The sequence below is a fragment of the Natator depressus genome, chromosome 16 (assembly GCF_965152275.1).
Source record: "Natator depressus isolate rNatDep1 chromosome 16, rNatDep2.hap1, whole genome shotgun sequence".
Taxonomy (NCBI): Eukaryota; Metazoa; Chordata; order Testudines; family Cheloniidae; genus Natator; species Natator depressus.
In genome coordinates this window covers 25,517,397-25,544,705 of record NC_134249.1, presented here as the reverse complement: position 1 = coordinate 25,544,705, position 27,309 = coordinate 25,517,397, and the positions used below count along the sequence as shown (strand labels likewise).

Sequence of the window (27,309 nt, the reverse complement as noted above, 5' to 3'; positions counted from 1 at the left end):
TCTAGCTACACCACTGGCCTGCCCCAGAAAGGAGACTCCTAGGCACGCAGGTGAGGCCAAAGATGCTTTATAGTCAGTTAAAAACAAAGATATGGGGCACCTGTGAAAAGCTCCACGACACTGTTATTGTTTGCTGGGTGTTGACAGTGTGCTCTTTGGTATACAGGACACAAAAGACAGGCAGTTTCATGCTTGGAACTTTTTATCCTCTGACCCAGGCCGGCAGGCTAAACAGGACCACCGGGCAGCCCACAGTGAATGCATTTTTGTTGTTCTGTCAACTTTGCTACCTTCTCACCCCCATTCCATCCAGATGCCATCGATGCATGACATCTGCATAGCTTTCTGGGGACTAGCATGTATTCCCCCATCATATGAGGGTGGACCATGTAATAATATATACGGTGACAGTACCCACTGGTCACAGTCCCACTGGTTTGAGTGTTCTGCTAAAATACACAACATGGCATGCCCAAGCAGGAGAGAACCATAGAAAACACTGACAAGTGGCAGAACCTACCTAGGAAGGTTAGGAGCTGGTGTTGAAGCTGGTACTTGGGAAGAAGGTGTCACAGGTTGCGAGGAGTCATGGTTTCGTGGAACCCTGCCCATTCGGTACCAAATACCCATATTGTTAAGTTCCCTTTGTAAGTAACAGAGAAGTCATTAATGTTATTAGCAAATGCAGCATGCACACATGATATCAAAGTTTCACCAAGAAACATCTTGTGTAATAAGAACCAGGCTAATTGCCACATAGGATCAATTAATTCTCACACCAAGCAGAATAATAATTTAAACTTATATAGCACATTCCCTTCAATGATCTCAGAGCTTTTTCACAAACATTAACACTTGCAAACCCCCACTTAATTCCTGTAGGAAGTTACAGTGCATGGGTTTGGTACATGCTGCGGTATGGGAACGTACTCTTGATGAAGTGCTACTTACCCAATGAACGTGTACTGTGGAGGGGCCTGCTTAGATCTGCCCAGGATTCGGATATCACAAATAGCAGCCTCCGTAGAATCTCGAGGGATGAATTTGATGCAGAGCCTCTTCTTTCTGAAAGCTATTTCTTCTGTGAAAGGAAACCAGGATTAGAGGCTAGTTTTTATGCATGACCAGGGTATAAAAGTTATTTATTGCATCTTCAGATCTTATGCAGATAGTTATGGCAGGAATAGGAGGTCGACAGCAAATAAGTGTACAAAGCCATGCACTGACTGAGAGGAAATTTTCTAACCCTAGTCCTTTTGTGTGGCATGCAAGATTTGTTATTCAGCAGTACTTCTCTCCACACTATCATCTACAGAGAAGATTAGATACTACATACCACAAAGAATTATAGCCTCTGTAATAGAATTTGTCAGGCTGTTGTTTCCACGTCCTATATCTCTCATATGATTTACTTCACTTGTCTCATGGTAGCATTCACCACACCAGCCGGCAGAGCAATCTCTTGGGATTGCTGTGACGAACACTGTTTGGTAGCACGTATGAAAGTCACCCGCATCATTGGTCAATCCAGGATCAAGATTTTCTTCACATGGCCATTCGTGCATATTAAATTCTCCTAAGTGCACCCTACAGCCAGGCTCAAATTGGGAGCGTTCAGCAAAGTGCTGTCACTTGGTGGGACTAGAGCGGTGGAGATGGAGGAGAGACTGGACCCCAGAGGATGGCACAGAAGAGGTTCATGCACTCAGACTCAGATCTCCTCAGGAACACCTCAACCAAATGCATCCAAGACCCTGTCTACACTGGGCTCTTTGCACCAGTGTAGCTCTTGTAATGGTGCAACCCCCCCACTGTAGATATGCTGCAATGGTACAATTTACCCCAGGAAGTTACCAGGGTAAATTGACCTGGCATAAACCCCATTTTGTGTTCATGCAGTGTATCTGTAATGGAAATTTGCCTACTTCACTCTCCCAGCTGTGGTTCATTTTGCTACCATATGCTGGCCCTTCTAATCTCTGGAAGTCCGTGTACATTTCTTTGCCCTTGCTGTTGTTTATAACTCCTTCCGCTTTCGTATAATCTCTGAATCTCATTAGCTGCTTTAGCTCTATTCTAGCCTAGCAAAATATTTAATAAAACAGGATTTCACAAGCCTCCTGCACTCCTAGCCAAACCCATCTCAAGCCACTTCCTTCCTAGTGTCTGGCCATTGGAAGCACCATACTAATCTGCGTCCCAGAGCTGTACAGACAGTGCAGATTGTGACCCTATAGGGTATAAGGCACATCATTCAAAACACCACAGCCAGCATCTTTAAAGGAGCTTAGCCACAGCTCCCAGTCAAGTCAGATGTATTTGTGCGTGCGCCGCTACTCTGAAAATCAGACCACTTTCATTTAGGTGTCTAAACATGGATTTTAGAAGCCTGGCTTTTGACTCCCACATTTCTAAACTTTGCTGAGATGGCCAGGGAGCAATACATTTAGTGTGTTGTATCATTAGCCCAGGAGACGACAAATGGAAACACGTAGCCACAAATTTTACTTTGAACAAAATGAGAGGCACTTCTTATTTTCCTTTCAGAATATCACAAAGCTGGTTTTATTGGCTTGTCTGCCAGGCTCTTCACACTTTGCTAAATTCCTCCATCTGTAGCAAACTCAGCGTCGGAGCTAGAGCCGCTAATTACATGTGCTCATGGAGGCAGGGGAAATGCCCCACTTCGTTTATACAAACAGTGCATGGACTGCTGCACAAAACATGGCAAATGAATCACGCAGGCCTCTCCCGCTCTCCTCAGCCACACATTACGTGAGTGTGATTTGGTTTAAAGTTGTTCTCCAGCCACAACCCCATGGTGTTTCCTTGGTAAGCGATTGGCTCTACTCTTGCTCCACACGTGCTCCGGAGCGCTCGGGGGCAGTGGCACTGGGAAGTCAGCAATGGGTTACAGAATCTTTTCCTTCTTGGTCACACACATAAGTCAACCACAGGCTGGCAGTGACTGAACAACCACCCCCATGTGCTGGAGATCCAGGTTAATTATGCACTGTGAAGCCCCTCACATTGAGCCCCTCCCTTTCAATTTACAAACTGGTCCGGATTTCATTACTGGCTCTGGCTTTTCATTATGTGCACTGGCAGAGTGACTGCAGCCCCTTCCCACAAGCTCCAGCCACTGGCCTGAGAGTGGTTTGCAGAGCTGGTGCTCAGACCCCTTTTGTAGCACGCAGGGGATGCAACAGTCGGGCTTAATTGGTGCAGAGGGCTTGGGGCGGAGTGGATTTTTCTCCCCCAGATTAGGTAGTTTATCTGGAAAGCTGTTTTTCCCTTGCAGGAATGAAGGGAGGATTTTCTGGGCATTCTCCTTCCAGTTCATCTTGGCACTGATGAGAGAGGCTTATGTGGATCCCAGCTACCCAGTGCATGGGCACTAATTTGCTCATATCTGAGTGCTATCAAGTCATATGTGTATAGTATAAGCACCACACACAAAGCTCAATACCACACTTAGCAACTGCTCCCAGAGAACCCTCCCCTTCAAAACACCAGGGGGAATGAGGGGCTGATAACAGAGGTGGGGCAGTGGCCCTTCAGCCATTTAGATACCTGGTGTCATCCCTTGTGTATCTAGGAGATCTAACACATTAGGAATAGTTAATGACAGCGAGCGAGATAAGGACTATTACACAGCTGCATGCACCAGGACACATGCCGGGGAATAATTCAAGGAGCGCTTTTTAAGTGACTAATCCAGCTTTTGCTGTTTAAGTTTGACTCATCACAAAAGGTTCCTTTACAGCACTACTCAGAAGAGGAAAAAAAAAAAAGGAGTCGTCTTTGTGGCACCTTAGAGACTAACAAATGTATAGGGGCATAAGATTCGTGGGCTAGAACCCACTTCATCAGATGCATGAAGTAAAAGATACAGGAGCAGGTATAAATACATGAAAGGATGTGGGTTGCTTTACCAAGTGTTATGTCAGTCTAATGAGATAAATCCATTAACAGCAGGATACCAAGGGAGGAGAAATAACTTCTGAAGTGGTAAGAGAGTGGCCCATTACAGACAGTCAACAAGAAGGTGTGAGAAGAGACTCACCTTTTCCCAGCAGCTGAGCTTGTTTAACAGGTAACCAAAAGAGAGGTTCTGCCAGGTCTTTAAAAGCAGCTCTATCTTGCCAGATAGACCCCCGTGGGTCACCTGACCCCATCGCATTGACCTGCCACTAGGAGAGTTTGCAGCAGGGTCCTGGTGCTCTGCCCCAGGTGAAATCCTCTATCCCAGCTTCGCTGGGGTCACCAGATGGAGATGTGGGGCAGGAAGGCTGGGAGCCTGCTGAGCACCCAGCTCATGATCAACATTACCACACCGCCTTTGGCCAGACACAAGATGCCTTTTGGGCCTCACCTGCCTGTGCAAGATCCACCCCCACTGGAAGGTGCAATGCTCCTGTGGGCAGTCAAGGCAGCTGCACTGAAAAGCCCACAGCACATTTCTGCACAGCACAGCTCGGGCCCAGGCTCAATCTCACACGGCAACAAAACGCCATTTATTCCTCGTCTGGCACCATCCAGAAAAATGTGGACACAACAATGCTGCCTGCCCTTGCCCCCTCAGCCACTGCTGGAGCGGTGCATGGGGCGCGTGTGAGCATGGAGGCCGCTCCTCACAAAACCTGGCATTGTGAACACACACACTTACGTGTATCGACTGTCTCCTGGATGGGGATGAAGCCCACAGGAAGCGTGTCCTTGATATCAATCAGTTTCATATCGACCAGGACATTGCCTAAATGGCTCTTTAGAGAGAGGAGAAAAACAGGTGACTGTCACTCTTAATAATTCAGGTTCTTCTTGTCTTGCCGATTTGACTGGAAGCTCCCTGTTAAGCAGAGTGTTTTAGCAGAGAGGGCGACTGAAGAACGAGTAGCAGGTACCAGGCTAACAACTCAGACCTAAGGCTGTGGTTTTGTCAGAGAGGTGATAGAAACCGTGAATTTGAATCTCGGAAAAATGGCTGTCAAACCACATGCGATTAAGCCCCCAAACTGGGTCGTGTTGCCACCTAGCACACAGGGTCACAGCGCCACTCAGGTTTGGCCCGTTCACCTGTCTCGATTGACGGAGGTGAGGCTGGGCCAAAGCTGAGTGGTGCTGTAACTCCAGGCACCACGTCACAGCGCCTAGAGTGGGGAGCCGGGCTCAGCCCTGCAGGACAGGAGCCGCCCACTGCGCGGTGAGTGCAGCGTGGGCTTGCTCTCCAACCCCGCCCTCCATTTCTGGGACTTATCAACTTTTTCCCGAACCTCTCTGTCATTAAATTTACGAAAAAAGCCTGTGCCAAAATTGTAGCTTTACTCCTGATGGCCTACTGCACAGTATGAACACAGCCCACACAGGGTCATCAGCTAGGAGATTACAGGCACCTTTGTTTATTCAGGGTCTTCTGTCACACCCATCACTGTAATCCCTTAGTACCTTGGAAACAGAGACCACACTATTCTCCTGGAAAATCCCTGGTCCCTACCCAGTGAGCTAAAGGAGAATCACCATTGCCCAGTGAACTGTAAGCCTACAAACCCTATGCACGGTCCAGCTGCGAAAGCCACATGATGTTTATATGGTCACAATGGTGGGAAATGCTAAGGAAAGACAACTAATGTAGACACAGCCAAAGTTATTACATGCTTCTGCTAATTAATATTGAATACATACGGTGCTAGCTCCAAAAGCAGACAAGCTAGCTCCAAAAGATCGCGCCATTTGGAATGATAAATTTCATTTGGAATCCATACGAATTCTGAACCAGTGCCTTGTCCTATTAATCAAGGATTGAAGAGCTAAAAAACAATTTAGCATGACAGCCTCCACAATTGTTTAGAGACTTCATTTCCTTTGCAGTTCCCATTAAAGCCAATATTCTGGATTCACACGTGGAAGGAAAACAAACACACTTTCGTTGCCACGTGGCTTTTATGAACAGAAATGCAAAAAGCAATTAAAATGTCATTCTAAGCTATGAGACCCCGTCAGTGTATTTTATCATTACTTCCTGAAAACTGCCATACACAGTTTTTATCTGGGCAAGCAGAATATTTCAGACAAACCACTGCTTTCTGATCACTGTGTGTATATGAACTGGGAGGCTTTGAAATAAGAGCAGGTTGTTTAGGGGCTTCATACCTTCTGAACAGCCCACAGTTGTTTTCAACTTAACAGGTCCATAGCAATACCCTGCAATCTAAATACTACACAGTGGTGATGCTGAAAGTGAGCAGTGCTGATTTTCTAAAATCCGAACGTGTCAGTTAATATTTTGTCTAGGCACAGTGACTGGTGGATAAAACGGTTTTTGCTAATGCATCTTTCATGTTGTATTATTCCTACTGTCTGTCTGTTTTACACTAACATTCAACGTCTGTAAAACTGATGATTCTTCTGCCACATCAACACCAGATAGTGTGGTTTTTTTCTTCTGCCTAAGTTTATCAGCTATTGAAATGGCTGGAGTCAGTGCTGATCCAATGGAGTGTATATAAGAGTGCAGCAAACAATTTACTCAGGTAAAAGTGTTACAGAACCGACTGTCCCCAACACTTAAACACCAAGACATGGAAAACGTCAACATGTTAGGAAATGAGAAATTCTCTCAAAGATTTCTTTACACAGTTGAGAATGATGCTCCCAATAAACATCACCACAAATTAGCCCTACAGTGAAACTCAGAGACTTAACTAGGTTAGTTCTGTTAACTAAACCAGGGACAAGGTGGGTGAGGTTATATCTTCTATTAGACCGACTTAGGTTGGTGAAAGAGGCAAGATTTCGAGCTTGAAAGTTTGTTTCTCTCCCCAACAGAAGTTGGTCCAACAAAAGATATTACCTCCCTCACCTTGTGCCTCTAATATCCTGGGACCGACATGGCTACACCACTGCACCCAACGAAACCAGTGTCATTCATGTCAAAATAGTGTGGTTACGGTTACGCTGGAGAGCCGACAGCGAGGCCGGGGGCTGGAGGTTGGTGATCCTTTGACTTTCAAGTCAAGATCCATGATCAGCCTCCTATTATTATTATTATTTATTTGTATGATAGCACCTCAGAGTCTAAGTTACGGACCAGGATCCCACTGTGCTACTGGGGGCTGCCTTTCTTTATCTCTGTTATCAGCAAAAACACTGAAAACTGAATCAATACTGACATTCAAAACACAGAGAGCAGCAGAAGTACCCCCTATATAGAGTGCTCTCACTGCACTTGGAAAGCAAAATCTAATATTTTTCCTCCAGAAAATATAAAGTTTTTAGATTATATTCAACTGACAAATATAAACAGCCAGTAAAGGCATCAGATCCTGGGTTTTCCCAGACTAACCGCTCCTTACCCATGTGACAGTCTAGACCACAAACCACAAAGACTGGCTGGATTTAGTTGCCCGCTGTCGAGGCACACCAGACAGCTGCTGCCTGCACACAGTGAACAAAGTCTGACTATCCACATTGGAAAATGTGATTCTAGAGCAGACACACACTGAAAACTACTGAAAACCCTGGGTGAGTGCTAATCTTTCAGAGAGCTGCTTTCCCCATGAACAAACAGCTGATTAAGAGAACGAGCGCACAGCAAAGATCCCATCAGTGTAGCTTGGCTACAGACGCACCTGGACTTGCTGAAAAACCTGCTTGAATTATCCTGGCTCCCCAAACTGAATCAGTTTAGGAACAAGAACGCACCAAGCAGAGTCGCAAATTGTTCGGTCACTCGGCAAATGGACTTACGTTTTCTTTCGAAAACGATCTTGTGAAGCACAGGTATCTTGTGACCTTGGATTTAAATAAGCCATCTTTCCAGAGGTCAGCATCCAAGCCATCTGCTGTTTGTGCAACCTGGAAAGATGAGACAGAGGGAGAGACAGGACATGTGAGCCAAGATACAGTTAATGTATGTGCAGTACATCTTCCTCGTACCTATTCTCATTAATGCTGGCCCGAATTCTCTCAGCACCTCATTAGTTCATTTCACAAGGTAAAGTCGAGGGATAAAAAAGCCCCAACTTCTCAGAATATTGTCTCGAGTGAGTCAGCTGATTAGTTTTTGTCAGGAATTCTTTATTCTAATAAGGAAACGGCAGCTTTGGAAAGTCAGCACATTACAGCACTCAGTACCATTCCATCTCAAGGGGCACAGCATCTGCAAACATGGAAAGAAGGCTACATTTCAGGGATGCAGGAAATCGCCCTCCAAAAGGTGCCCCAGTAGTTGGGCCGGAGCCTGCCTGAATGGTACGCTCACACGCCCAGCAAGTGGGGCTGGGTGGAAGCAGCGAACAGTTGTGCAAATGTTTTTTACCAAGTTCAGAAAGCACCTTGTGCCCTGAACATCCCCCCAACACAATACAGAACGCAGGGTGTAAATCAGCGCAGGATTCGACCCATCCTATCCTATCCAATCTCAATGCATCTGAACACAGAATCTCTGAAAGAATTAAAGTTTCCAATAGTGAAAGACACAAACATCTTCACAATTTAATTTCTGTTCACAGCAGAAGCCCCACCTCTTACTACATAAGAGAAGAGTCCAGGCTCTCTCCGCAACCAGGCACGGAGAGCCGCCATTTCAGCAGGGGTGAAAGTGGGCTGGTCCGGTCCGGTCCCAGCCCGTACTCAGCTGACGTTAAAGCACTGCCGCAGGAAAGGACCCTGCTAAAAGCGCGGCCATGGCAGCACTTTCACGTCCTTGTCCTTTGCCCCCCCAGGCCAATGACGGTGGGGGGGGGGTTGGGGGCAAAAGGAGCAGCTGCCCCAGGGCTGTGATTTAAAAGGGCCCAGGGCTCCGGCTACCGCAGCAGTGGCCAGAACCCCAGGCCCTTTAAATCACAGCCGGAGCCCTGGGCGGCACGGGCCAGGCAGTGCGGATGGGCTGGCTGGGGGACGCTGACCCCCAGCCCGGCCCCCGTACCGGTAAGTGTTAAATGTTACTTTCACCCCTGCTCTTCAGAGAACAGGTGTATGGACCATCCTGAGGAGTGGTTCAGGAGAAAAGACAGAAGCAATAATCAGATCCTGATAGGACGATCAGCGACAGGCCTGGTAACAGAATGAAGCGCGATTGGAGCAGCCCAGATATTTACTGGAGAGCACTGTGTACCACTGTGTGGCACTCTCTTGAACTTGGGCGTCCCTAATCACCTGATTGCCACAAGCTGGGACTGGACAACAGGGGATGGATCATTTGACAAACTGCCCTGTTCTGTTCATTCCCTCTGGGGCACCTGGCCCTGGCCACTGGGCTCGATGGACCATTGGTCTGACCCAGTCTGGCCGCTCTTATGTCCTTAGGATCGTCAGATGGATATGGCTAGTTGTGTCCTGCAAGCAGAACCGTGATCAGTCCACATAAAGAGCTCACTCTGATGTGCAAGGCGTTTGCGAAGCATAACGACCGAGCTTGGGGATATTGGCGCAGGTGAGCACCACACAGGCTGAATGCACCCAGGGGCTTCAGGACACGTGGAAAAGTTGCCACTTCCCAGGAGGCAGGATTCCCGTGAGGCTTTGCTGCAGGCAGCGTCTGACCGACGCTTTCCCGTTCATTTCATGCTTCAGATCAACCCTTTCTAAGCCCCGGAGCATCGCATTGTTTTTCTCTTATTCTTAAAAAATCCACACAGTGCAGCACACCAACCCTGCCATCTGCAGGTCATTTCGCTGTGATGTGGCTGGTCAGAGTTAAGATTCACTCACGCCGGGATAAAGCAGTGAACATTCAGCAGTGTCAGGACAGCAGCCAAATAAGCAGCTATTGCAGAATAAGTCTGGAAGTTGTATTTCATAGAACCGCTGGTGAAAGTTAACCACACAACTGATGGGACATTGAAACCTAAGCACTGCTTACTGGCTCAGCGTGAACTGTGCTAAGAATTCAGGGCCAACTTTCCCCTGCCTCGTCTCTATGTGAAGGAATAAAATCACTGGCATATCGTTATTTATTCCAGATGACAGGTATGTGGTCGCCTCCTGGAGTATCCCACAGAAACTGAGTACCTCCCAAGGTTCACCTGGCCGTGACTCTGAGGCTGCCGGGTGTGGCCTGTTGCACTCCAGGTCTGCTCCGGGCATAACGAACATGTCTCTGTGAAAAACGCTGCAGGGCCTCCGCAGCAGCCCTGAGAGGCCACGGGAGGCGTGCACTCTGAGCAGCCCACTGGTTTGGTGGTACAATTCCTAGCATCATGGTCCAGTGGGCTCCTGACAAACTACGTCTGTGCCTTCTGACCCACTGCCGCATGCCTCTCTCCAGACAACCGGCGTATCTTGTGTCTTTCTTTAAGACCAGGCTATCAGCTGCAGAACGTGCTTAGCTCCTGTGCACAAGCTCTTTCCTGGAGGCACCAGTGCCCGTTCACGGTCGCTTTCTCTGTGCGAGCAGCAGCACCCCAGGATCACAGCGGCACTAAGGCCTGATCTACACTGGAAAGTTAAATCCACGCTCCTGACCGCTGTTGCAAGCTGACATAACCACCAGTGCAGACACAGCTACGTCCATGGAAGAAGGCTTCCACTGACACAGCTCTGTTCAGTGAGCGGGTATCGCTTCACCAGCCGACAAACTTTGGCAGTGTAGACTGCATCTACGCTATGGGGCTATGCTGACGCTGCTACGCCGTATAGTCTCCAAGGTGCAGACATCCCCTAACTGAACTTGGATGCAGCTGCCAGAGCCCGTCATGCCATAGATTTCAGGAGATCTTGGCCAGAGATCATGCTGTGTCTCAGAGCTAGGCAGCTCCCAAACTTCCCACCATTTGGGGCAGGAGAAGGGAGAGCAGGAGACCAGAAAAGAAGTGGAGCAGAAAGGAAGAGGCAGACGACATTAGGGGGCCTTATTCTGCAGAAGCTGTAGAGACAGGAGGTGTGGAAGGTTTGAAAGGGAGCAGGAGAGAAGGCAGGATTTCCCTCCTGCGCTCTTAGGAAGCAATGATCAGGACAGAACAAAAAGAAAAGACAAAGAAATGAATGCAAAGACAAAGAAAATGTAAGATGTCCTCCCATTCCCCCAGGGAAAATGCCCTCCAGGATCAAACCCCAAAGCCTTCTCTTTAGATTTGCTTCATCCAACAACCATCCCTGAGGTTAAACTCTGCACTTTGAGAAAGAATTTTTAGTCTCTTTTGCTATTTTGAATTCACTAGAATTAAAGCCAAGTCATTTTCCTGGGCTCTCAGGCTCTGCAATTGTAGGAGGACTCAAGACAAGCAGGTGGCTAGAGTTTCCTTCCACAGACCCACAGGGAAAAGGGAACCCCTGGGGGAATCATGTTCTTTTAAAATGCATGAGATTGAAATAGAGAGCGTGCCTGAGGGAAATCCAAACGACAGAGCCAGAATCAACAGCTGCACATTTCTCTGTCCAGGCAGGAGAAGTCCCCAGTGAGGACAGCTGGGCAGGGGCCATTGCAGGTGCAACCACCATGGAGCGATTTCAGTGCGAAGGACAGACACAGGAATCATTTGCTGCTTGTTCTATGTCACCTATTTAGCACAAGCCTAGACAACGCCTCTATTTTTCACTAGTTCTCATTTTGGAGGAGGAAGAGGAATTTGTTGTGGTTGATTTTAATTGAATTTTTAGGCATAACATTTAGGTTGCTTTGGGGCGTTCATTCCCAGGCCTTTAAAAATATCTATGAGCTGCGTAGATAATGCTAAAATCTGTAAACACCTGGGTCCCTGGGGGCAGCAAATACACCAAGGAGCTTCGGTGCAGGCCGATTTTAACAGCTTTTAAGTATCCCTCAAGAGTAGATCCGAAGAGGGAAAATTAGTTTGTTTCTTCCTCTCAGATGTCTAAAGGAGTTTAGAGGGTTAACACTGCTGTAAGTCTATACCATGAAGGAATGTCTGTAACATGTTCATGTCTTATGCAGATAAAGAGTGTAATCACAAGGGGTCAGGAAACTAAATTCCAAGGAAAATAATCTGTCAGAGTCAATGGTACAGAGGAATTTACTGCAGTCGCTGGCTGTGCAATGCTCAGCTTGAGAGACATGCAATAGCGGAGATGGAAAATGGCCTGTCGGGGTTCTGCATTCAGGAACAAACTTGGGGGCTGAAGTTTAAGAAGTTGCCTGGTCTGGCCATGCCTCTCTGAGGCCACCCCTCCACCCCCATCAGCTGAGCAGGAGCTGTTCTCAAAACACACACATTAAACCTCCCAGCAGCTTCCCAGGAAATCCCATTTCTTTCATTTTCTTGCCAAAAATCGAGCAAAAGCTCTTCCCCCCTGCAGTCACTCGCTGGCCACGCACAGAGCACCCCTCTCTGCGTGTCCCAGCCCAAGCTGAGCCATGAAGGAGCATCCCACATGTCTGGTGAAAAAGGGGGGGGGGGAGCACTAAAAGGATAGGACCCCAGCGCTGTTTTTTCTGGTCAATGTGCCCCACCTCCTGCCTTGAGTCACACTCACATGACAGATGCTCCCTCTTGGGGGCTCCCAGAGCCGGGGCTTCTGCCCAAGCCCTGATGCATTCACTCGTTTCTAGCCCCACGGCCCGATCCTCTCAAGCCGCATTAGCTGAGCTGGGCCAGCCGGGGTGTTTAATGGCACTGTAGACCGACCTGAACACTTCTCTACCGCGTATGGCAATCCCCAGCGCGCCTGTGAGAAACGCAGGGCCTCCTAGCGCCCAGCATGATGCCCGCAGCAGGGCAAGGAGAGTGATCGGCTGTAGGCGACGGATGGAGATTTTGTGCATTTGGGAGCAGCTCACCTCTGACAGGGTGTTAGTGCTTGAAACCAGCTGCAGGCCAAGACCCAGGGTATGTGCCAGGAGAGTCTCGTTCATTCCTGTCCCAGGGGAGCGCCTGAGCTCTCAGACCATCGCCTCAGCTCCCCTGCACAAGCCAGGCCTGGTCACCCTGCCACCCTCGCCTTCCCCCCTCTCTCCACTCTCCCAGCGCAGCCCTTCGCACCCACAAACCACTCACCAACACTGGGAAGCTCATTCCAAAGCAGAGCAGGGGCAGGCCCCTTCCTAGCAACCGCCTCCCCCAGTGCACGTGTTCGTTAGTGGGTGGCCGTGTCGTCTCCTGGTGAGCGGAGGGGGCAGGACTCCTATGGGATCTATTCCTGGCTCAGCCACTTACCAGGAGCCCGATCCAAGGCCCACTGAAGTCAACGAAAAAGCTCTCCTGGGTTTCCTGGAGCGTTGTGTGGCCTGGAACAGAGACTTCACCGGTCTGGGCCACGATCGGTCTCATGCTCACCACAGTCACAGGGCATGTGGGAAGCTTAATTAGGGCTGGGCTATCCTAGACAATTAGGTCAGTGAGAAATCCACCCCCCTGAGCAGGTAGCTAAGCCGACCTAAGTCCCCACGTAGACAGTGCTAGGGCCGGCGACAGGAGAATTCTTCCATCCACCTAGTACCGCCGCTCGGGGAGGTGGATTACCAGCAGAGAGCCCTTCCCGTTGGCGTAGGCAGCGTCTACATCGACATGCTGCAGCCGCTGTCCACACGTAAAATGCTACAAGCCCTTAGTCAATCCGATACGCAGATCCCCAGATAAGGTGCTGTACAGAGTGAGAGGCAGCTGGGGTCAACATGCCACTGACTGAAATGCTGAACGGAAACGCCCAGGCAATGCTGCCAGCAACTAATCTCTAATGCTGGAGCACCAGATTAGCCTTTCACAGCCTCTTTCAAGCCCGAAGAACGTGAGCATGCATTCGCTCGTCAGGAAACCTGTGGCAGGAAGAAATAGACTAATGTAAACAGGAAACTTCATACATCATGTGCAGGGCTCCCTCCCCATGGACTTTTCAGCACTGCACTGAGATCAGAGAGAGCCCGAGCCAATGCTGCTTTGCCATGGGAACTGCCTCTCGCCAGGGGAGCACCAAATGGTGTTTGCCCCAACACAGGGCAGGGGGAGGAGCTGGCTCCCTGCAGGCAGGACACAGAGCCGTAGTCTCCAAGCACAAACTCAAACACGTCACAAGGAAAAGCGTACAATGGAAGAGACTATTTGGCACCAAATGCAGTGGTGACTGGCACTGTACCAAACTTCTACCACTAGATCGGCCCGGAGATGGGGAGTGGGGACTGTGCTCCCAGGTCTGCATTTTGACATCTGGGCGCCAGTCACAACCTGCCTGACCTCTGCTTGACTTCGGCAGGCCTGACCCAGCCAGGCTCTCAGGGTTGCCTAGCAGATCACACACATCAGCAGAACAGTGTGGACTAGGGTTGTCAACTGTCTAATCACACAACCCCCCCCCCGCCCCACCCCTTCTCCGAGGCCCCGCCCCGCTCACTCCATCCCCCCTCCCTCCGTCACTAGCTCTCCCCCACACTCACTCACTTTCACCGGGCTGGGGCAGGAGGTTGGTGTGCGGGCTCTGGGCTGGGGCCGGGGGTTCGGAGTGTGGGAGTGGGCTCCGGGCTAAGCCTGGCGCAGGGGGTTAGGGTGCAGACGGGGGTGAGGGGTGTGGGCTCGGAGGGAGTTTGGGTGCTGGAGGGGGTGCAGGCTCTGGGAGGGGGCTCAGGGCTGGGGCAGAGGGTTGGGGTGCAGGTTGGAGGCTCTGGCCGGGAGGCGCTTACCTCGGGCAGCTCCCGGGCGACGGTGCAGCAGGGCTAAGGCAGGCTCCCTGCCCCCACGCCAGTCCAGGAAACAGCAGGCATGTCCCTGTGACCCCTGTGGGAGGGCAGTGGGCTCCATGCGCTGCCCATGCCCGCAAGCACCGCCCTGGCAGCTCCCATTGGCTGCAGTTCCTGCCCAATGGGAGCTGCGGAGTCCGGGTGGGGGCAGCGCATGGAGACCCCCTGCCCCTTCCACCCCCCCAGGGGCTGCAGGGACGTGCTGGCTGCTTCTGGGAGCAGTGCAGGGCCAGGGCAGGTAGGGAGCTGCCTGAGCCCTGCTCTGCCGCCGGACTTTTAGCAGCCTAAAATCTCCCAGTTTGGCATCAATAGCCTCCAGGAGATAGAGCCCGATTCCGGGAGACTCCCGGCGAAACCAGGAGGGTTGGCAACCTTAGAGTGGACCCAAAGCTGCCCTCAGGAGCTGCGGCGCTCAGCACCACTGAAAATCCACCAGGGAGTCTCATTCCAGGCATGCAAAGACGGGCCTCGGCATTGGTCAATGCTTCAAAAACGTGCGTGAGACACAGCGGGCAGGCCGCGGGCAGGAGCATCACACACAGATGCCTGGGGGAGGTGAGCGCAGGCAGCCAGGGGTAGATTTTGGCCTGTAGACTTAACGCCATCATTCGCCATCGCTGTAGGGGCCAAGCATCTTTCGGGGTTAAGGGCACTTTGCCAGACAAGGGGGCTTCTTGCCACAGACGGCATCCCACCAAATTCGCTGGAGTGCTGCCCCTGTGGCTTTGGCTTGAGGGGGTTTCTCCGGACTTTCTGCTGCTCCACGTTGGCCATGAGCAGCACGGCTGTGAAAGTGACGGTGTGCAGACAGGGAGAGGCACGGGGGCCTGATCCCCACCTGGGAGGATGCAGACACAGCAGCTCCTAGGATCCCCTTTCCCATGGTCTCTGGGCTCACTGGGAGCTGTGGACAGAGTCTGATTGCTCATCTGCCATACCTCAGGCTGGAAGGGAGCACAGGAGGGACAGAGACAGGAGACCCGCCCTGCTTCCCCACTGCCTGGGGCTGGGGTCAGAGAACAGCTAAACATAAGAGAAGGGACAAAACTCGAGGAGTGACAGCTTCATGCCTATGCCCCCAAGGAGAGAAACCCACAGCCATAAACACAATCACAACCCCACAGCACCTGGAGAACCCACAGGAAGGAGTTTTTAGCTCCTTTACTCTACTCTGCATTAGTGTCCGACAGGCCCATTAAGCCACTGAGTCACTATCAGGATAAGTGCCCGACCTGAGCAGTAAGTCACAGGGAATGCAGCACACGGCTAATCACACAGCACATTGCACTCCTCATGCAGGTGACAATCCCTCAGGCTCAAATACCTCCAAGAGCCCACAACTGCCCCACTCCAGCCCCTCCACCTCCCCACAGCTAGCCTCGCTCCAGGTGATATTTAATTCTGATATCCTGGGAGCTCAGGGAGGTGGTGCAGATAACTCACTCACCTCCCATCGGGATGGGCACACAAGGGCTCCTGCTGGGCGGGCTGAAAGGGTATTTGCCTCTGGTTCAGAGAGGGGATGCTGTGATGCTGTCACAGAGCGGGAGCATGATACGTTATGCACCAAGCAGCAGAAGTTCCGAGGCCCTGCCTAGACCATCCATCAGCTCAGCCAGACACTGAGGGAGATGCCACTCAAAGCCATGGTGAGGGGCTGCACGCAAACAAATACAGACCAAATATTCCCCACGACCTCCTGGACCCCTCTACTGCAGAGGCACTCTGTCTCCTTGCGTTTTACCCTTTCTTTGGCTCATCAGTTACATCCGCTGTTCCAAGCCAGGTAACCTGTCAGATGCAGCAAGTGTGCTGTGATGCTCGTTGGTACCCAGTTATTGTACTTTGGTGTAAATAACACTGGAACAGGAGGAGAACGCTCACAGGGCTGCCTCAGAGGAGGACTCACTTGGCTCTGGGAAAACAGCTTTGCCTGAGCCCTTCCCTTCCCTTCCACATTTTATTGACCCCCAACCCAGTGCTTTAAAAGGAGCGAGTGGGGCCAGGCAGGTAACTGGCCTCTGCTGGGGGCTGCTGATTGGTCGCTGTGCTGTACTGTGGAAAGAGCAGGACGAGGGGAACAGATGGACCATTGGTTTGCCCTGATGGGGTAGCTATGTTTGCAATTTACAGCTATACAAGTTTAATACGTTAGAATCTTTCACTGGTTTGGGTCACTAGCCTTAGGAAAAATTCTTGTTCTGGTTCCAGTGCAATTTGACCAATCGACCTAAGGGCTAAGCAGCTGCTAAGTACCCACATCTGTCTAGCCATGCAGATACTTCTGTGGCCTCAACACTGCAGTACCCAAGTACCTCTCCCAGCTGCCCAGCTTCCTACCAAAGTCCAGTTTGCAGGGTTGCATTCTGCTGGCTAAGTTCTCCCTGCAATTTCAGCTGGATGTAGAATTCTTTGCTTTCCAGCCTGAAGTGTTGCACCGTGTTGAGGTGTGACGTTAAACAGCTGATACGGGATTCATTTATACATAGATTTAATCTGTACCGTGCTTTGGAACCCTTCAAGATGGGTGTTACTAGGATTATTAAATTTGCATGCCACATTGGCCAGCTGTTTCTGGAAAGCCCTCCTCCAGGTAATTACAGAAGTCTTGCGCTTCGCATGATATGCCAGTGGCGGGGAGGAGATGCACTAACATGACTGCACATGGAAAGTATTGCTAAAATACTTCCAAAGCCAAGACCTGGAGGAGGGCGGCTGGTAAAAAAAAACAAACCCCGAACACGTTCTTCAAGGTGAGCACACAAACAGCCTGCCGTTCTCTGGAGGAGATACTGCTCTCTGCAAAGCAAAGGACAAACTAACCATATTGCCAAGGCATTATCAGCTCTACTTACTACGTCATAACCTGTCGGTGCCCGGTTCCGAGATGCAACCACTCCAACTCCTGTGATAGGATCCATTGGCATGTCCGGCAAGGCATCGGAAAGGTCTCGGACTTCAGGCATTATGGACTGTGCCTGAAACAGGGAGGCAGAGTTAGAGGGCTACACAGCAGCACAGCCCCTTAGACAGAAAACCTAGCACATGCATAGCCCGCCCGCAGCTGGAGCAGCTCCTGCTATGGCCACACACACCTTCAGCATTTTAAAGTGCTCAAGCTTTCAAGGATTTTTAAAGAGGCATTTGCTTTTGATAAGAACTTACATTTGCGCCCTCTCTGATAAGTCAGGAATTCAGGCCAACAGCCTCTTCTGAGATTAACTTGATTGTTTCCAGGACGTTTAGCCTGGGCTGGTCCCCATCGAGTGCCCGTAAGTAAACCTTAGCCCATCACCCAATGAGAGGCAAACTGACCCCTGTGATTCAACCGGGCTCAGGTGGCTCTGCCATTCCTGGAGGGAAGGAAGCTACTTTGAATGACTCTGTTCCAAGGTTCCCCCTTGCAGCTCAGTAGCAGACAAGCAGAGGATTGCACTGTGAGCCTGCCTCCCTTCAGGGCTTGGCGAGAGCAGGTTAGAGACCTGGTTTACATGGCACCTGGTTCACCACGTACCTGGCACTGTACAGCAGCTGGGACACAGAACGACATGCCTGTCCCACACAGCTGAGACACCAGGGAGGCGCAAACAGGCCCATGGCCTGGAGACTTTTGCGCGCACACAGCGTAGCTGGGTTTGGAGCGACTTCGAGGGGCGGGGTGTGCCAAGCGTAGCAGGGGAGCGGGCCCGAGAGCCTCAGGGAGCAGTCAGCGGACAGGTCACCCGGAGCGCGCGGGCCCCAGGAGCAGGTGGGAGGGCTGGGACAGAATTCTAGCCGGGGCGGAGTCCAGGCAAGGCTGGGGGAACGGTGCCATTGCCTGTGGCATCCTGCCAAGAAAGCCGGTAGAGGCAAGTCCTCTCTTGCTTCCAGGTAGGAATGCACCAGGAAGCCACCCCGACGCCAAGCGATGAAAAGGCAGCACTGTGTAAAAGAGCGTTGCTGCTGGGAAGCTGGCCAGACGAGCCGTGCAAAAAGCTACCTCATTCAGTTGCATTTTCACAGCAATTAAACCCCAGCCTCTTCCGGGCTGGTTACTTATTGCTTCTCAAACAGGCAGAGGTGAGTGTTGGTGTGCACACTTCCTACTGCCACGTCATGGTGCAGGCAATAAAAGGTGACTCTGGTGTCCGACAGAACCGTGCTACATGGAGAGTGAGCATATCTGTAGCACCCCCACCCGCCAAAACCCCAATGGTCAGCGTCCATCTACGATGTCAATGAAGCAACCAAATTGGTGTCAGGAAGAGTTCTGCTTCTAGTTTCTTGAAAATGCAAAGAAACGGAGATGCAGCTCCCTTCATTCTCCAGACAACTCAAGCTTCTAGCAATCTGGAGACAGGAATTTGCATTTTGAACCCTGGCGTTTTCCCCTTCTATTTCGCATACAGACTCCTCAGCTTCACACAGTCAGCGCAGGAGAATGAAGGCAGCCCTGAGAATGGAGAGACTGCAGCCCACCCACAGCCGGCACCTTCCAGCAAAGATGTTTCTCATGTTTAGTTATATACAACAACCAACCCAAACCCAATGCTGTTGCTTGGGGTTCAAAACACTGCAACCTACCAACCTCCCAAAATGCTTTGCAATTGACAATTCAAAACTGAAGGCATTATGCTGTGCAGTGCTGACACAGCATAATGTGAATTAAAATACAGAATACGTAAATCTGCGTATTCAGAGATGTGTAGATACGTTTACTGATAAACACACTTCCAGGTTGCTCGCAATAGCTTCGTGACCTACTGATGCCCATCAATTTCTTTTGCTATGTAACAAATATTGATGTTAACGTCCCTTAGGTGAATCCACACTGTCCTTCAAAGAAATAATGATATTCCCTAGTTCACAACAGGAAAAGAGACCCTCAGCAGATTTCGAAGTGGCGACTGCGATCTAAGCGAAGGGGAAGGGTGTCTATTCCGCTTAAGTGTTTCCGTTTCACCAACTATTGCTGCATCCAAACGCGACAACAGAGGCAGGTACCACAGTGGCAGCGCTGACTGGCAGTAGGCGAACCCAGGCTTAGCCTTCAGGACCAGTGCCAGGACTCGACATGCTAGAATGCTGGGATGAAAAAGTCTTTCCTTCCTTCCATTTGTGGAAAACACCATCCCAACTGCCCCCTAAGCAGCTGCCCCATAAGGGATCGGACATCACGACAGGCGGTCCTCCGCTGGAAGGCTCACAAGAACGGAGCAGACAATACCTTTTCTCTGAAACCCACAAACCAGCAAGGCCACGATTTTCATAAGTGACTGCTGATTCGGGGAGGCCTCATTTCCAGCAAGCGCTGAGCAATCGCCCTTTGAAAATGGACACCCATCCCTTTGTGGCGACTCACATTGGGTGTCCAAAAAAATCACAGCTTTTGAAAATCTTGGCCCAAGCCATTTCCTCTAGGCAGCTAACAAACCAGCTACCTGTCCGTGCATGTGATTTGCCTGAAGCAGCTTCTCCTCCTCAGAACCTCCCAGCCTCTCTAACACACCAACCCAGGAGTCACAGGGCTGCAAACCATGCCACAGTCCCATCCCGCCTCCGAAGAACAGCTGGCCCCAAGGAGGGGAGCTGGCATGTTATGTAATACTGCACTACAGAGCTGGGGAAAGCCTGCCCGGTCACACTGCACAGGGACAGCACGCGTGATTTAAGCACAGATGGACTTTCCCAAAATGGATAGTTTTGCATAAAAACAGCATTTCTTTTGAAACTTTCTCGCTTTTCAACGAAAAACCAGAACCTGGCAAATTGGGGGCGAGGGGTGTTAAAAACCCAGAAAATTTCTGTGAACCTTTCTGAAAACGTTCGCCAGTCTCCAGCCAGCTCTACCCCTGAACTAAAGAGTTCAGCCACATCACCACTGCATCCCCTCGCCTCCCCCCACGCTTGCACAACGTTTAGCTTGAGATTTTAAATGCACAGAAGTCAGGAGATGCAGAATACAGTTTGTCATCAGAACCCTCCACACTTCTGAGTTACGCTGGCTCGTTTCACTCAGCCCGTCTCAGTGCCCCTTTTAGAGCAGGGCACGGAAGGGTCACCACTTCCCCCCATCCCAGACGGCTTTCTTTCTTTCCGTGTCTAGCGGAGTTCCTCAGCATTGTCTAACTGGCTCACACAGAAATGTAGCTCAAGCCGCCTGTAGCTCTTTAATCTCAAGAATTACAGGGCGATGCTGGCCCCGGACGCTGTTTATCCCTGAACCGCAGTTTTGGGTTCCCATGGAACTAAAGGTTTAGTGAGAAGCAGCTGCGCAGACGGAAGACTGCTGTAGTCTATGAGAGTTAGTGAAAACCATGAACAGAATTTTTTTTTTAATCGAAAAAAAATCGGCCCTCGTGAGCATCTAAGGAGAAGCAAATTTCCCATGCAATTCCAGAATTACCAGGGCTCCTTGTAACCATGGTTTCTGGTGGAGCTGAACTTTTTCTGGTGTGCCTCATGAACAATTTGTGTAGTCTCCTTAGGCTTCACTCTCAGTCACTGGCTGAAAATACTTGTTGCTTTATTGCACCCAGGATCAAAAATACACTTCTGCTTATTAGTAGCCCTCAAGTCTCCCCACATAGAGTTATTTTGCTATGGACACTGCCAGCAGCTGCCGGACACTGAGGAGATCACGGTTTAAGAGAAAACACGAAGTTCCAGCTTCCGACACACATAAAGGAGGGACCACTTCCTCAAAGGCACATGTAATGCTGCTGTGTGGTTTTGGTATTGCAGGATGCTTGCCAGGCACAAAGCTCAGCAGTGGGAGCAGGGTAAAGGAGGGTACAGAGAGCTCAGCATAAAGGCGAATGGCTGCAGTCCCACAGCCCAAACCTGACTAGTCAAAGCTAGTAAGCCCCTGTGCTGTGTAGCTGGTCTCGGAATCCAATGAAAGCCCAACTCACCCAAATGGGACTGGACGTCATGGGATCCGGGCACCAACTCTCCCAATGTCATTCTGCTAAGAACCTGGCCTGCAGCTCCACCCCTCGTTGGGAAGGGGCAGTTCTAGGCATCTGCCTTTGCTGGCTGGCCACAGGAGCTGGGTCCCGGGCAGAGGGAAAAGCATTGCAGCGACTGAGGAGCAGAGAACAGGGCTTTGAACTCGCCCACTCTTGGACAGCACAGGCTGGGTGCTCAGCACCAGTGAAGAGCCCCCTTGATAGCCCCAGGAATGGGCTTCATGAAAGTCCCGTCCAGCGCCCTCTGCCTGGGAGCACGCTGGCTCAACGGCAAGGCTGCTGCCTGACTGCTCGGACTGGCCCTGTCAGAGAATCCAAGTGTCTCCCAAGAGAAACAACAGTAGCATCAAAGGTCCCTGCCCCTCCTCTACCACCAGAGCACTGGGGAACGGTGCGCAGCTCAGAGGACTCTGCAGGGGAAATAATTCTGGGGAATCATCCAGATGCCTGGGGAACTTTGCATAGTGGGAAAGATGCCCAGGGATTCTAAATACCAGTATTTCTCTGGCCTTCTCTCCACCGGGACGTTGGCAGTGCTGCGGCCAGACTGGTACGGACCATGCTGCACTGAACAGAGACTTGCCAGAGCATCTGTGAACTGGGTTTTCCTTCAAGACCGGTCACCCTAGAATTTAGCAGCCCGTTGTCTGACTTGTAAGTGCCAGCCCAGTGGGTGTCTGCAACCCTCAGAACAAGTCACAGATCCGTGCTCAGTGTCTGGAGGGAGCTACAGACACAGGCAAGAGCTTCTGTATGTACCCTGGGGTGTAGCTCAATAAAAATGCACTTCTCATTCCATTAAGGCTGACACGAATCTGCCCTCAATTTAAGGGGGAAAGGTGCCTTTGTCAATGAGATGCCGTGTAGCAAAAGCACAAAGCTGTTTTGTGGGTGTCTGACTCACAGCATGGTGGGCAGGGGGCAGGAAACAGCATCAATCCTTACTTTGTCACTGCTCACACAAAGCCTTTTTGTATGGGTAACAGCAGAGGTTAAGAGCTAAAGAAACAGGCCTTTCTCCTTTGAGATGGCAGGAGATGGAGGCTGCCGGGCTGAGTCACAGATGTGACACTGTCTCAGGGGGCGTGGGAGATGTACGCACACAGTCAAAGGAAGGCCAGAGCTTGACTCCTATTCCTGGTGGAGCAGCACAGCGTGGCCAGCTCGACACATTCCCTTCTAGCCAGGTTCCCCCATGAGGCAGCCAATGTGGACATGGCACTGTAACCTGGTAAACAGGCTCCAACAATTATCCAGGGGAAGCATACCCAGACTGGGCTAGACCTGTGCATAACGATACGGGCCCAATCCTGCTCCCCTGGAAGCAGGACTGCATAGACTCGGGCCCTGGCTCCTTGAGCCAACAGGGACTAGATGTGCATTTGGCCACAAACAGGGCTCCATTGTGCAAGGTGCTGTACAACCAGAGGGATGTGTTGGCTTCACATGAGGCTGAGGGGATCACCTCGGGGAAGGGAGTGATCTTAGAAGTTCCCTTGCCTTTGTGCTGTCTTTCACAGCACCCGTAGGCCCACCACGGGCTGCCAATCAGCGTGCGCTACACTTCCAGCCTTCCCTCCATCCCAAGCCTCCTGAAGACCCAGCTGCTCTGGGAAGCATTCCAGCTCTGCAGACCTCACCCCACCGAGGGCTTGGGCTGCGCCCTCAGACGGCTAGTGCCCCGGGGCGGGGTTCGGCTGTCACGCACTGTGCCTAGCGCAGCTCCTACAGCTCTGCTGCCAAACCCTGGCTCACATCCTACGAGCATGGAGCAGGAGCCTTTCCCTTCCCAGCACGTGCGCTGCGGTCAGATTTAGCTGCAGTCCTGTACTCTGCTACCAGGGGCGCGTAGCTACAGCGCCATGTCACAGAAGAACTAGGATTATTCAGACAGCTCTGTTGGGCTGCGGGTTGCCTATTTAGGGCAATTTCTCATCTTGGGGATGGTCCTGGGATGCGCCTGGAATGGGTATGGATGGGGAGGATGTCCACTGGGAATGCAGATAAATATTTTTGTGAACTTTAAACAGGTCACAGAGGAGACCCTGGCTGGGCGAACACGATTGGTTACACTTCATTCCTCCCTGGGAGGCATTAATGAAGTTTGCTTGCTTTACATTCATGTGTCTGAACTCGTGATTTTTTTCCTTAACAATAAAAGAGTGGATTGAATAAAGATGGAGGATTACGCAAACATTTCTATTAGACAGCTTGTTATTACAGCGAGTTTCTCTTTAAACAGTGCAAGGCTGCCTGTAGTCCTGGCTAGACGCTCTGCAGCTGAGAACTCAAACCAGCTGATCGGGAGGCTGCATTTTATAATCCCATTTGATACCCTCAGTATTTGTATAATTCTGTATGGATAGACCCCCCACCCCAAATCCATCCTGAGCAGGGTCGCTTTGGGAACAGATCAAATCAATTAAGAGATTGTTTTCCCATTAGCTGGAAGCATTCTCCCTTTAGGTCAGTCCAAACGCCCTGTGCAACCCAGTCCATGTTGGCTGGGAAACCGAAGATGCCGAGCTCTAGGAGGGCAGATTCAAATCACTGCTGTGGGCACTGCTCATTAGGGAAGGAGGGGAGACGGACTTTGCCGGCCAAAGAGCTCACTTGCCATCTCTCGCACTCCAGTAGCACTGGTACTCTAGGCACGACCCACTGCACAGGAGGACTCGTCCCTGCCTGGAAAGCTCAAAATCTAGGTTGACAAGCAACGGGCCAAGGCTGGGAGAATACGCTTTTGACAGACATTGTTCATAGTGCTGATTTTATTATTTAATAAGTCCAGAATGACCATCCCCGACTGGCCTTCAAGCTGGCTATTATTTGCTGGCCAGTCTCTTGTCGGCATCACAGCAGAGATAGGTCTTGAGGAGGGATTTGGAGGAAGAGAAGAGATTCCACATATAAGGGAGAGCGTGGAGGGAGGCACATAGATGGTTGGGGAGAAGTAGACAAGTTCTTCCCTGAGATCTCCACATCACACGCTAGGGAGGGAGGGTTTCTCTATTTGCATCAGCAGCTCACCCTGAGCAGGATCACGCATTGTTATAAATAAGCCAACTCTTAATTTTCCTTGTGGTCATCATGGCACAGAGGAGTCAGGCTCCCACACTGTGGAGCAGACGCAGCACGGGCAAACACCTACATTCACCCAGGAAATGCAAGCACTGCCATCCTGATCCATCACTATAATAAGGAGCCTGACTGCTTCTTGCTGGTTGGTTAGTGGGAGCTCTCTCCCCACAGGGTTCAACTCATCAGAGTCAGCCTGACCATCCCTTCACTGGAAACATGCTCCTACCACTGCCTTGTGGTGAGTTCTCCAGTAAGCCTAAGGGGCAGCAGTGACCCAAACAGTGCCCCGCGTTCTGAGAGCTCCCCAAAGCTGCAGGGCGGTGGAAGAGGAAGAGCCTGATCCTTTGGGAGAGACTCGCAATAACCTCTGAAAACCTCATCATTCCCCCCATGCTACCCTTTGTCACAGCTAGAGGACTCTAACCAGCGTTTCAACTCCATCCTGCTGCAGATAGCTGGCCTGGCAGTGCTCTATGGGGCCACGCAGCAGAGATCAACCTTGGGACTTCCCAACCGCAAACCAGCGAAGGGTCAAGATGTCAGAGGTTTTGCCTGTGGACACGACATTAATCAGCTGGGCCGGACTTCCTGCAGCACTGGGCTCTGAGCCAATAGACTGCTGGCCTTTTAAAAGAAAATGGACAAAGTAGCCCACAGCTTGATCCTGGTATATCCCATTCTAGAGATTATCTTCAGTCTTAAGAGTGGTCAACACAACAGTGAAGAGAGGGAGGCTGGAGGCCAATAGCAGAAGGTGTATCAGGACAGAATATTTCAAAAGGATGAATATCAAACAAGCATTCAGTGGCAAAGGTCACCCAAACTGAAATAGGATCCCGAGTCGGAGGATCTTTTGACCCCTTTGTACAAACGCACAGACAATATTTAAGGGTTTTTAGCTCTGGGTCCATCTTTGGAGAGAACATTGCTGATCACCTGGGCTGAGCACACAATCCAGGAGACACTAACTCTATTCATGGGACCTGTGGACTTTAACTGAGAGCCTTTATCTTTATCTAATAAAAATATTCTTCTCAACTGGAAGAAGCAGCATGCTCTCAGGTAACATGTTCCAGTACCTTAGATTCCTTCAAAAGAGTTTTCTGAGTTTCTTGAAAAACCCAAGATCCCTGAGGGGGTTGCTAACAGTGCTCATTATTGAAACAAGTTACATTGTCCAACCAGGTCAAAGCCGAGCCTAGTTCTTTTTATCCTAGCTTCTCCCGTAAGACTTCATTTCACAGCCTTTCCTAACTTCCCTTAGGTCACAGATCAACAGATATACAAAGCTCCCCTTCTGACTGGTATCTTAATCCCTTGTGTTTATATCTTTATAAACACACTCTTTCCCTTTCTCCTTCCCTACCTTTCTCTCCCACCTTATTTTCATCGTACGTCATCTTCATTTGTATTGGTTTACTCTACACGTATAATAGCTTTATTGTCCATTTCAAGTATTTCATTAAACACGCCCTGACCACAGGCACAGGACCACTAGAGCACAGGACAAACATACTTGCATACTCTAATGGTGAATTTCTGTTAGTTTAAAAAATGGAACACTAAGGTAAACTAGAAAACAAAGTTTTACAAATTCAAAAACAAACAACTTAAAGAACAAATTGTGTGAGAGTGGAGCAGATCTGATCATCTACTTGGTAGATACACAACACGCCATGAGAAACCAGCACAGCTCTAAAGCTGAATGGCAGGGAGGACAATTTTATCATTTCCTCCTTCAACCACATGCGCTGCACTTCTGACGCTAACTTGTTACCACAAAGGCAGAATGACATTCAGCAAAGATTAAACTGAAAAATTAAAACCTCTTACTGACTTCCTGTACCAAAGGAGAAATAAAGCTACGAAGTCTATGGAGAGAGATATTACTGTAGCCTTAACTCAAATACCATTGGAAGATTGTTTGCAAGTTCATTCTAAAAAGCTGTAGCTATTAATAGCACTCACATTTACACAGCAACTCTCAGCACAAAGGGGATTGCAAGGCACTACAAACTGACACACAGTCACGATCCCTTCACCCACCTCCAAAACGCAGCCACACTTGGGGCGTGATGTAGCAGCTGCTCAATAGCTCACAGCCAGTTTTACGACAGGGGAGAATTTTAGGCAGACAGTTAGATTTTGGCCAGGATACTGGGTTCCAATGCCGTGGAAGCTTTGATGGTCACAGGTAGTCACAACTTCAGTTTCAAACGTCATCCATGAAGAGAGCTATCGTTTTGTGTTAGGTCCTCTCTACCCTGGAGCTAAGGAAGGGCCCCACTTTCAGTACAGCTGCCACCTGCACAGCGCAGTTACTGTCTGCAGCACAGACGGGAACTTGGGCTGGTCTAACCAGGAACAGGAACTGAAATAATTAAATTGGTTGTAACTTACATCTGCAGTTATGTCTTTGCAAGTCCATTTGTGGACACTTGTTCTGGATTACCAGTGCTCTATTTCAATTTCTCTTAAATCATTAAAAAAAAATTGCCAAAGGAAATTGAAATAGGACTCAATCCAAATAAAGTGTCCACACAGGGACGACTTGCACTGAAGTAACCTAAGGTTTGGATTCCATCCGAGCTAGTTCCTTCTGAGTCATTTTGGTACCAGGGTGTGTGTAGACAAGCGCCTTCGTGTCACGGG

General features: G+C 50.2%; 1 protein-coding gene across 6 annotated transcripts in view; it reads right to left on the bottom strand.

Annotated features, from left to right (window-relative positions):
• MVB12B (multivesicular body subunit 12B) overlaps positions 1-27,309 on the bottom strand; it is a 110,400-nt gene that overhangs the window by 66,588 nt on the left and 16,503 nt on the right. For 5 of the 6 annotated variants that reach the window (XM_074973997.1, XM_074973998.1, XM_074974003.1 and 2 more), the window contains exons 2-6: positions 17,482-17,604; positions 7,747-7,854; positions 4,670-4,766; positions 952-1,081; positions 521-643 (exon numbers count right to left, since the gene is read on the bottom strand). In XM_074973997.1, coding sequence (XP_074830098.1) covers positions 521-643; positions 952-1,081; positions 4,670-4,766; positions 7,747-7,854; positions 17,482-17,604 — 581 coding nt within the window. Of the gene's footprint in view, positions 1-520; positions 644-951; positions 1,082-4,669; positions 4,767-7,746; positions 7,855-17,481; positions 17,605-17,791; positions 17,811-27,309 lie in introns of those variants that run through there. The other variant, XM_074974002.1, reaches the window with a different exon arrangement.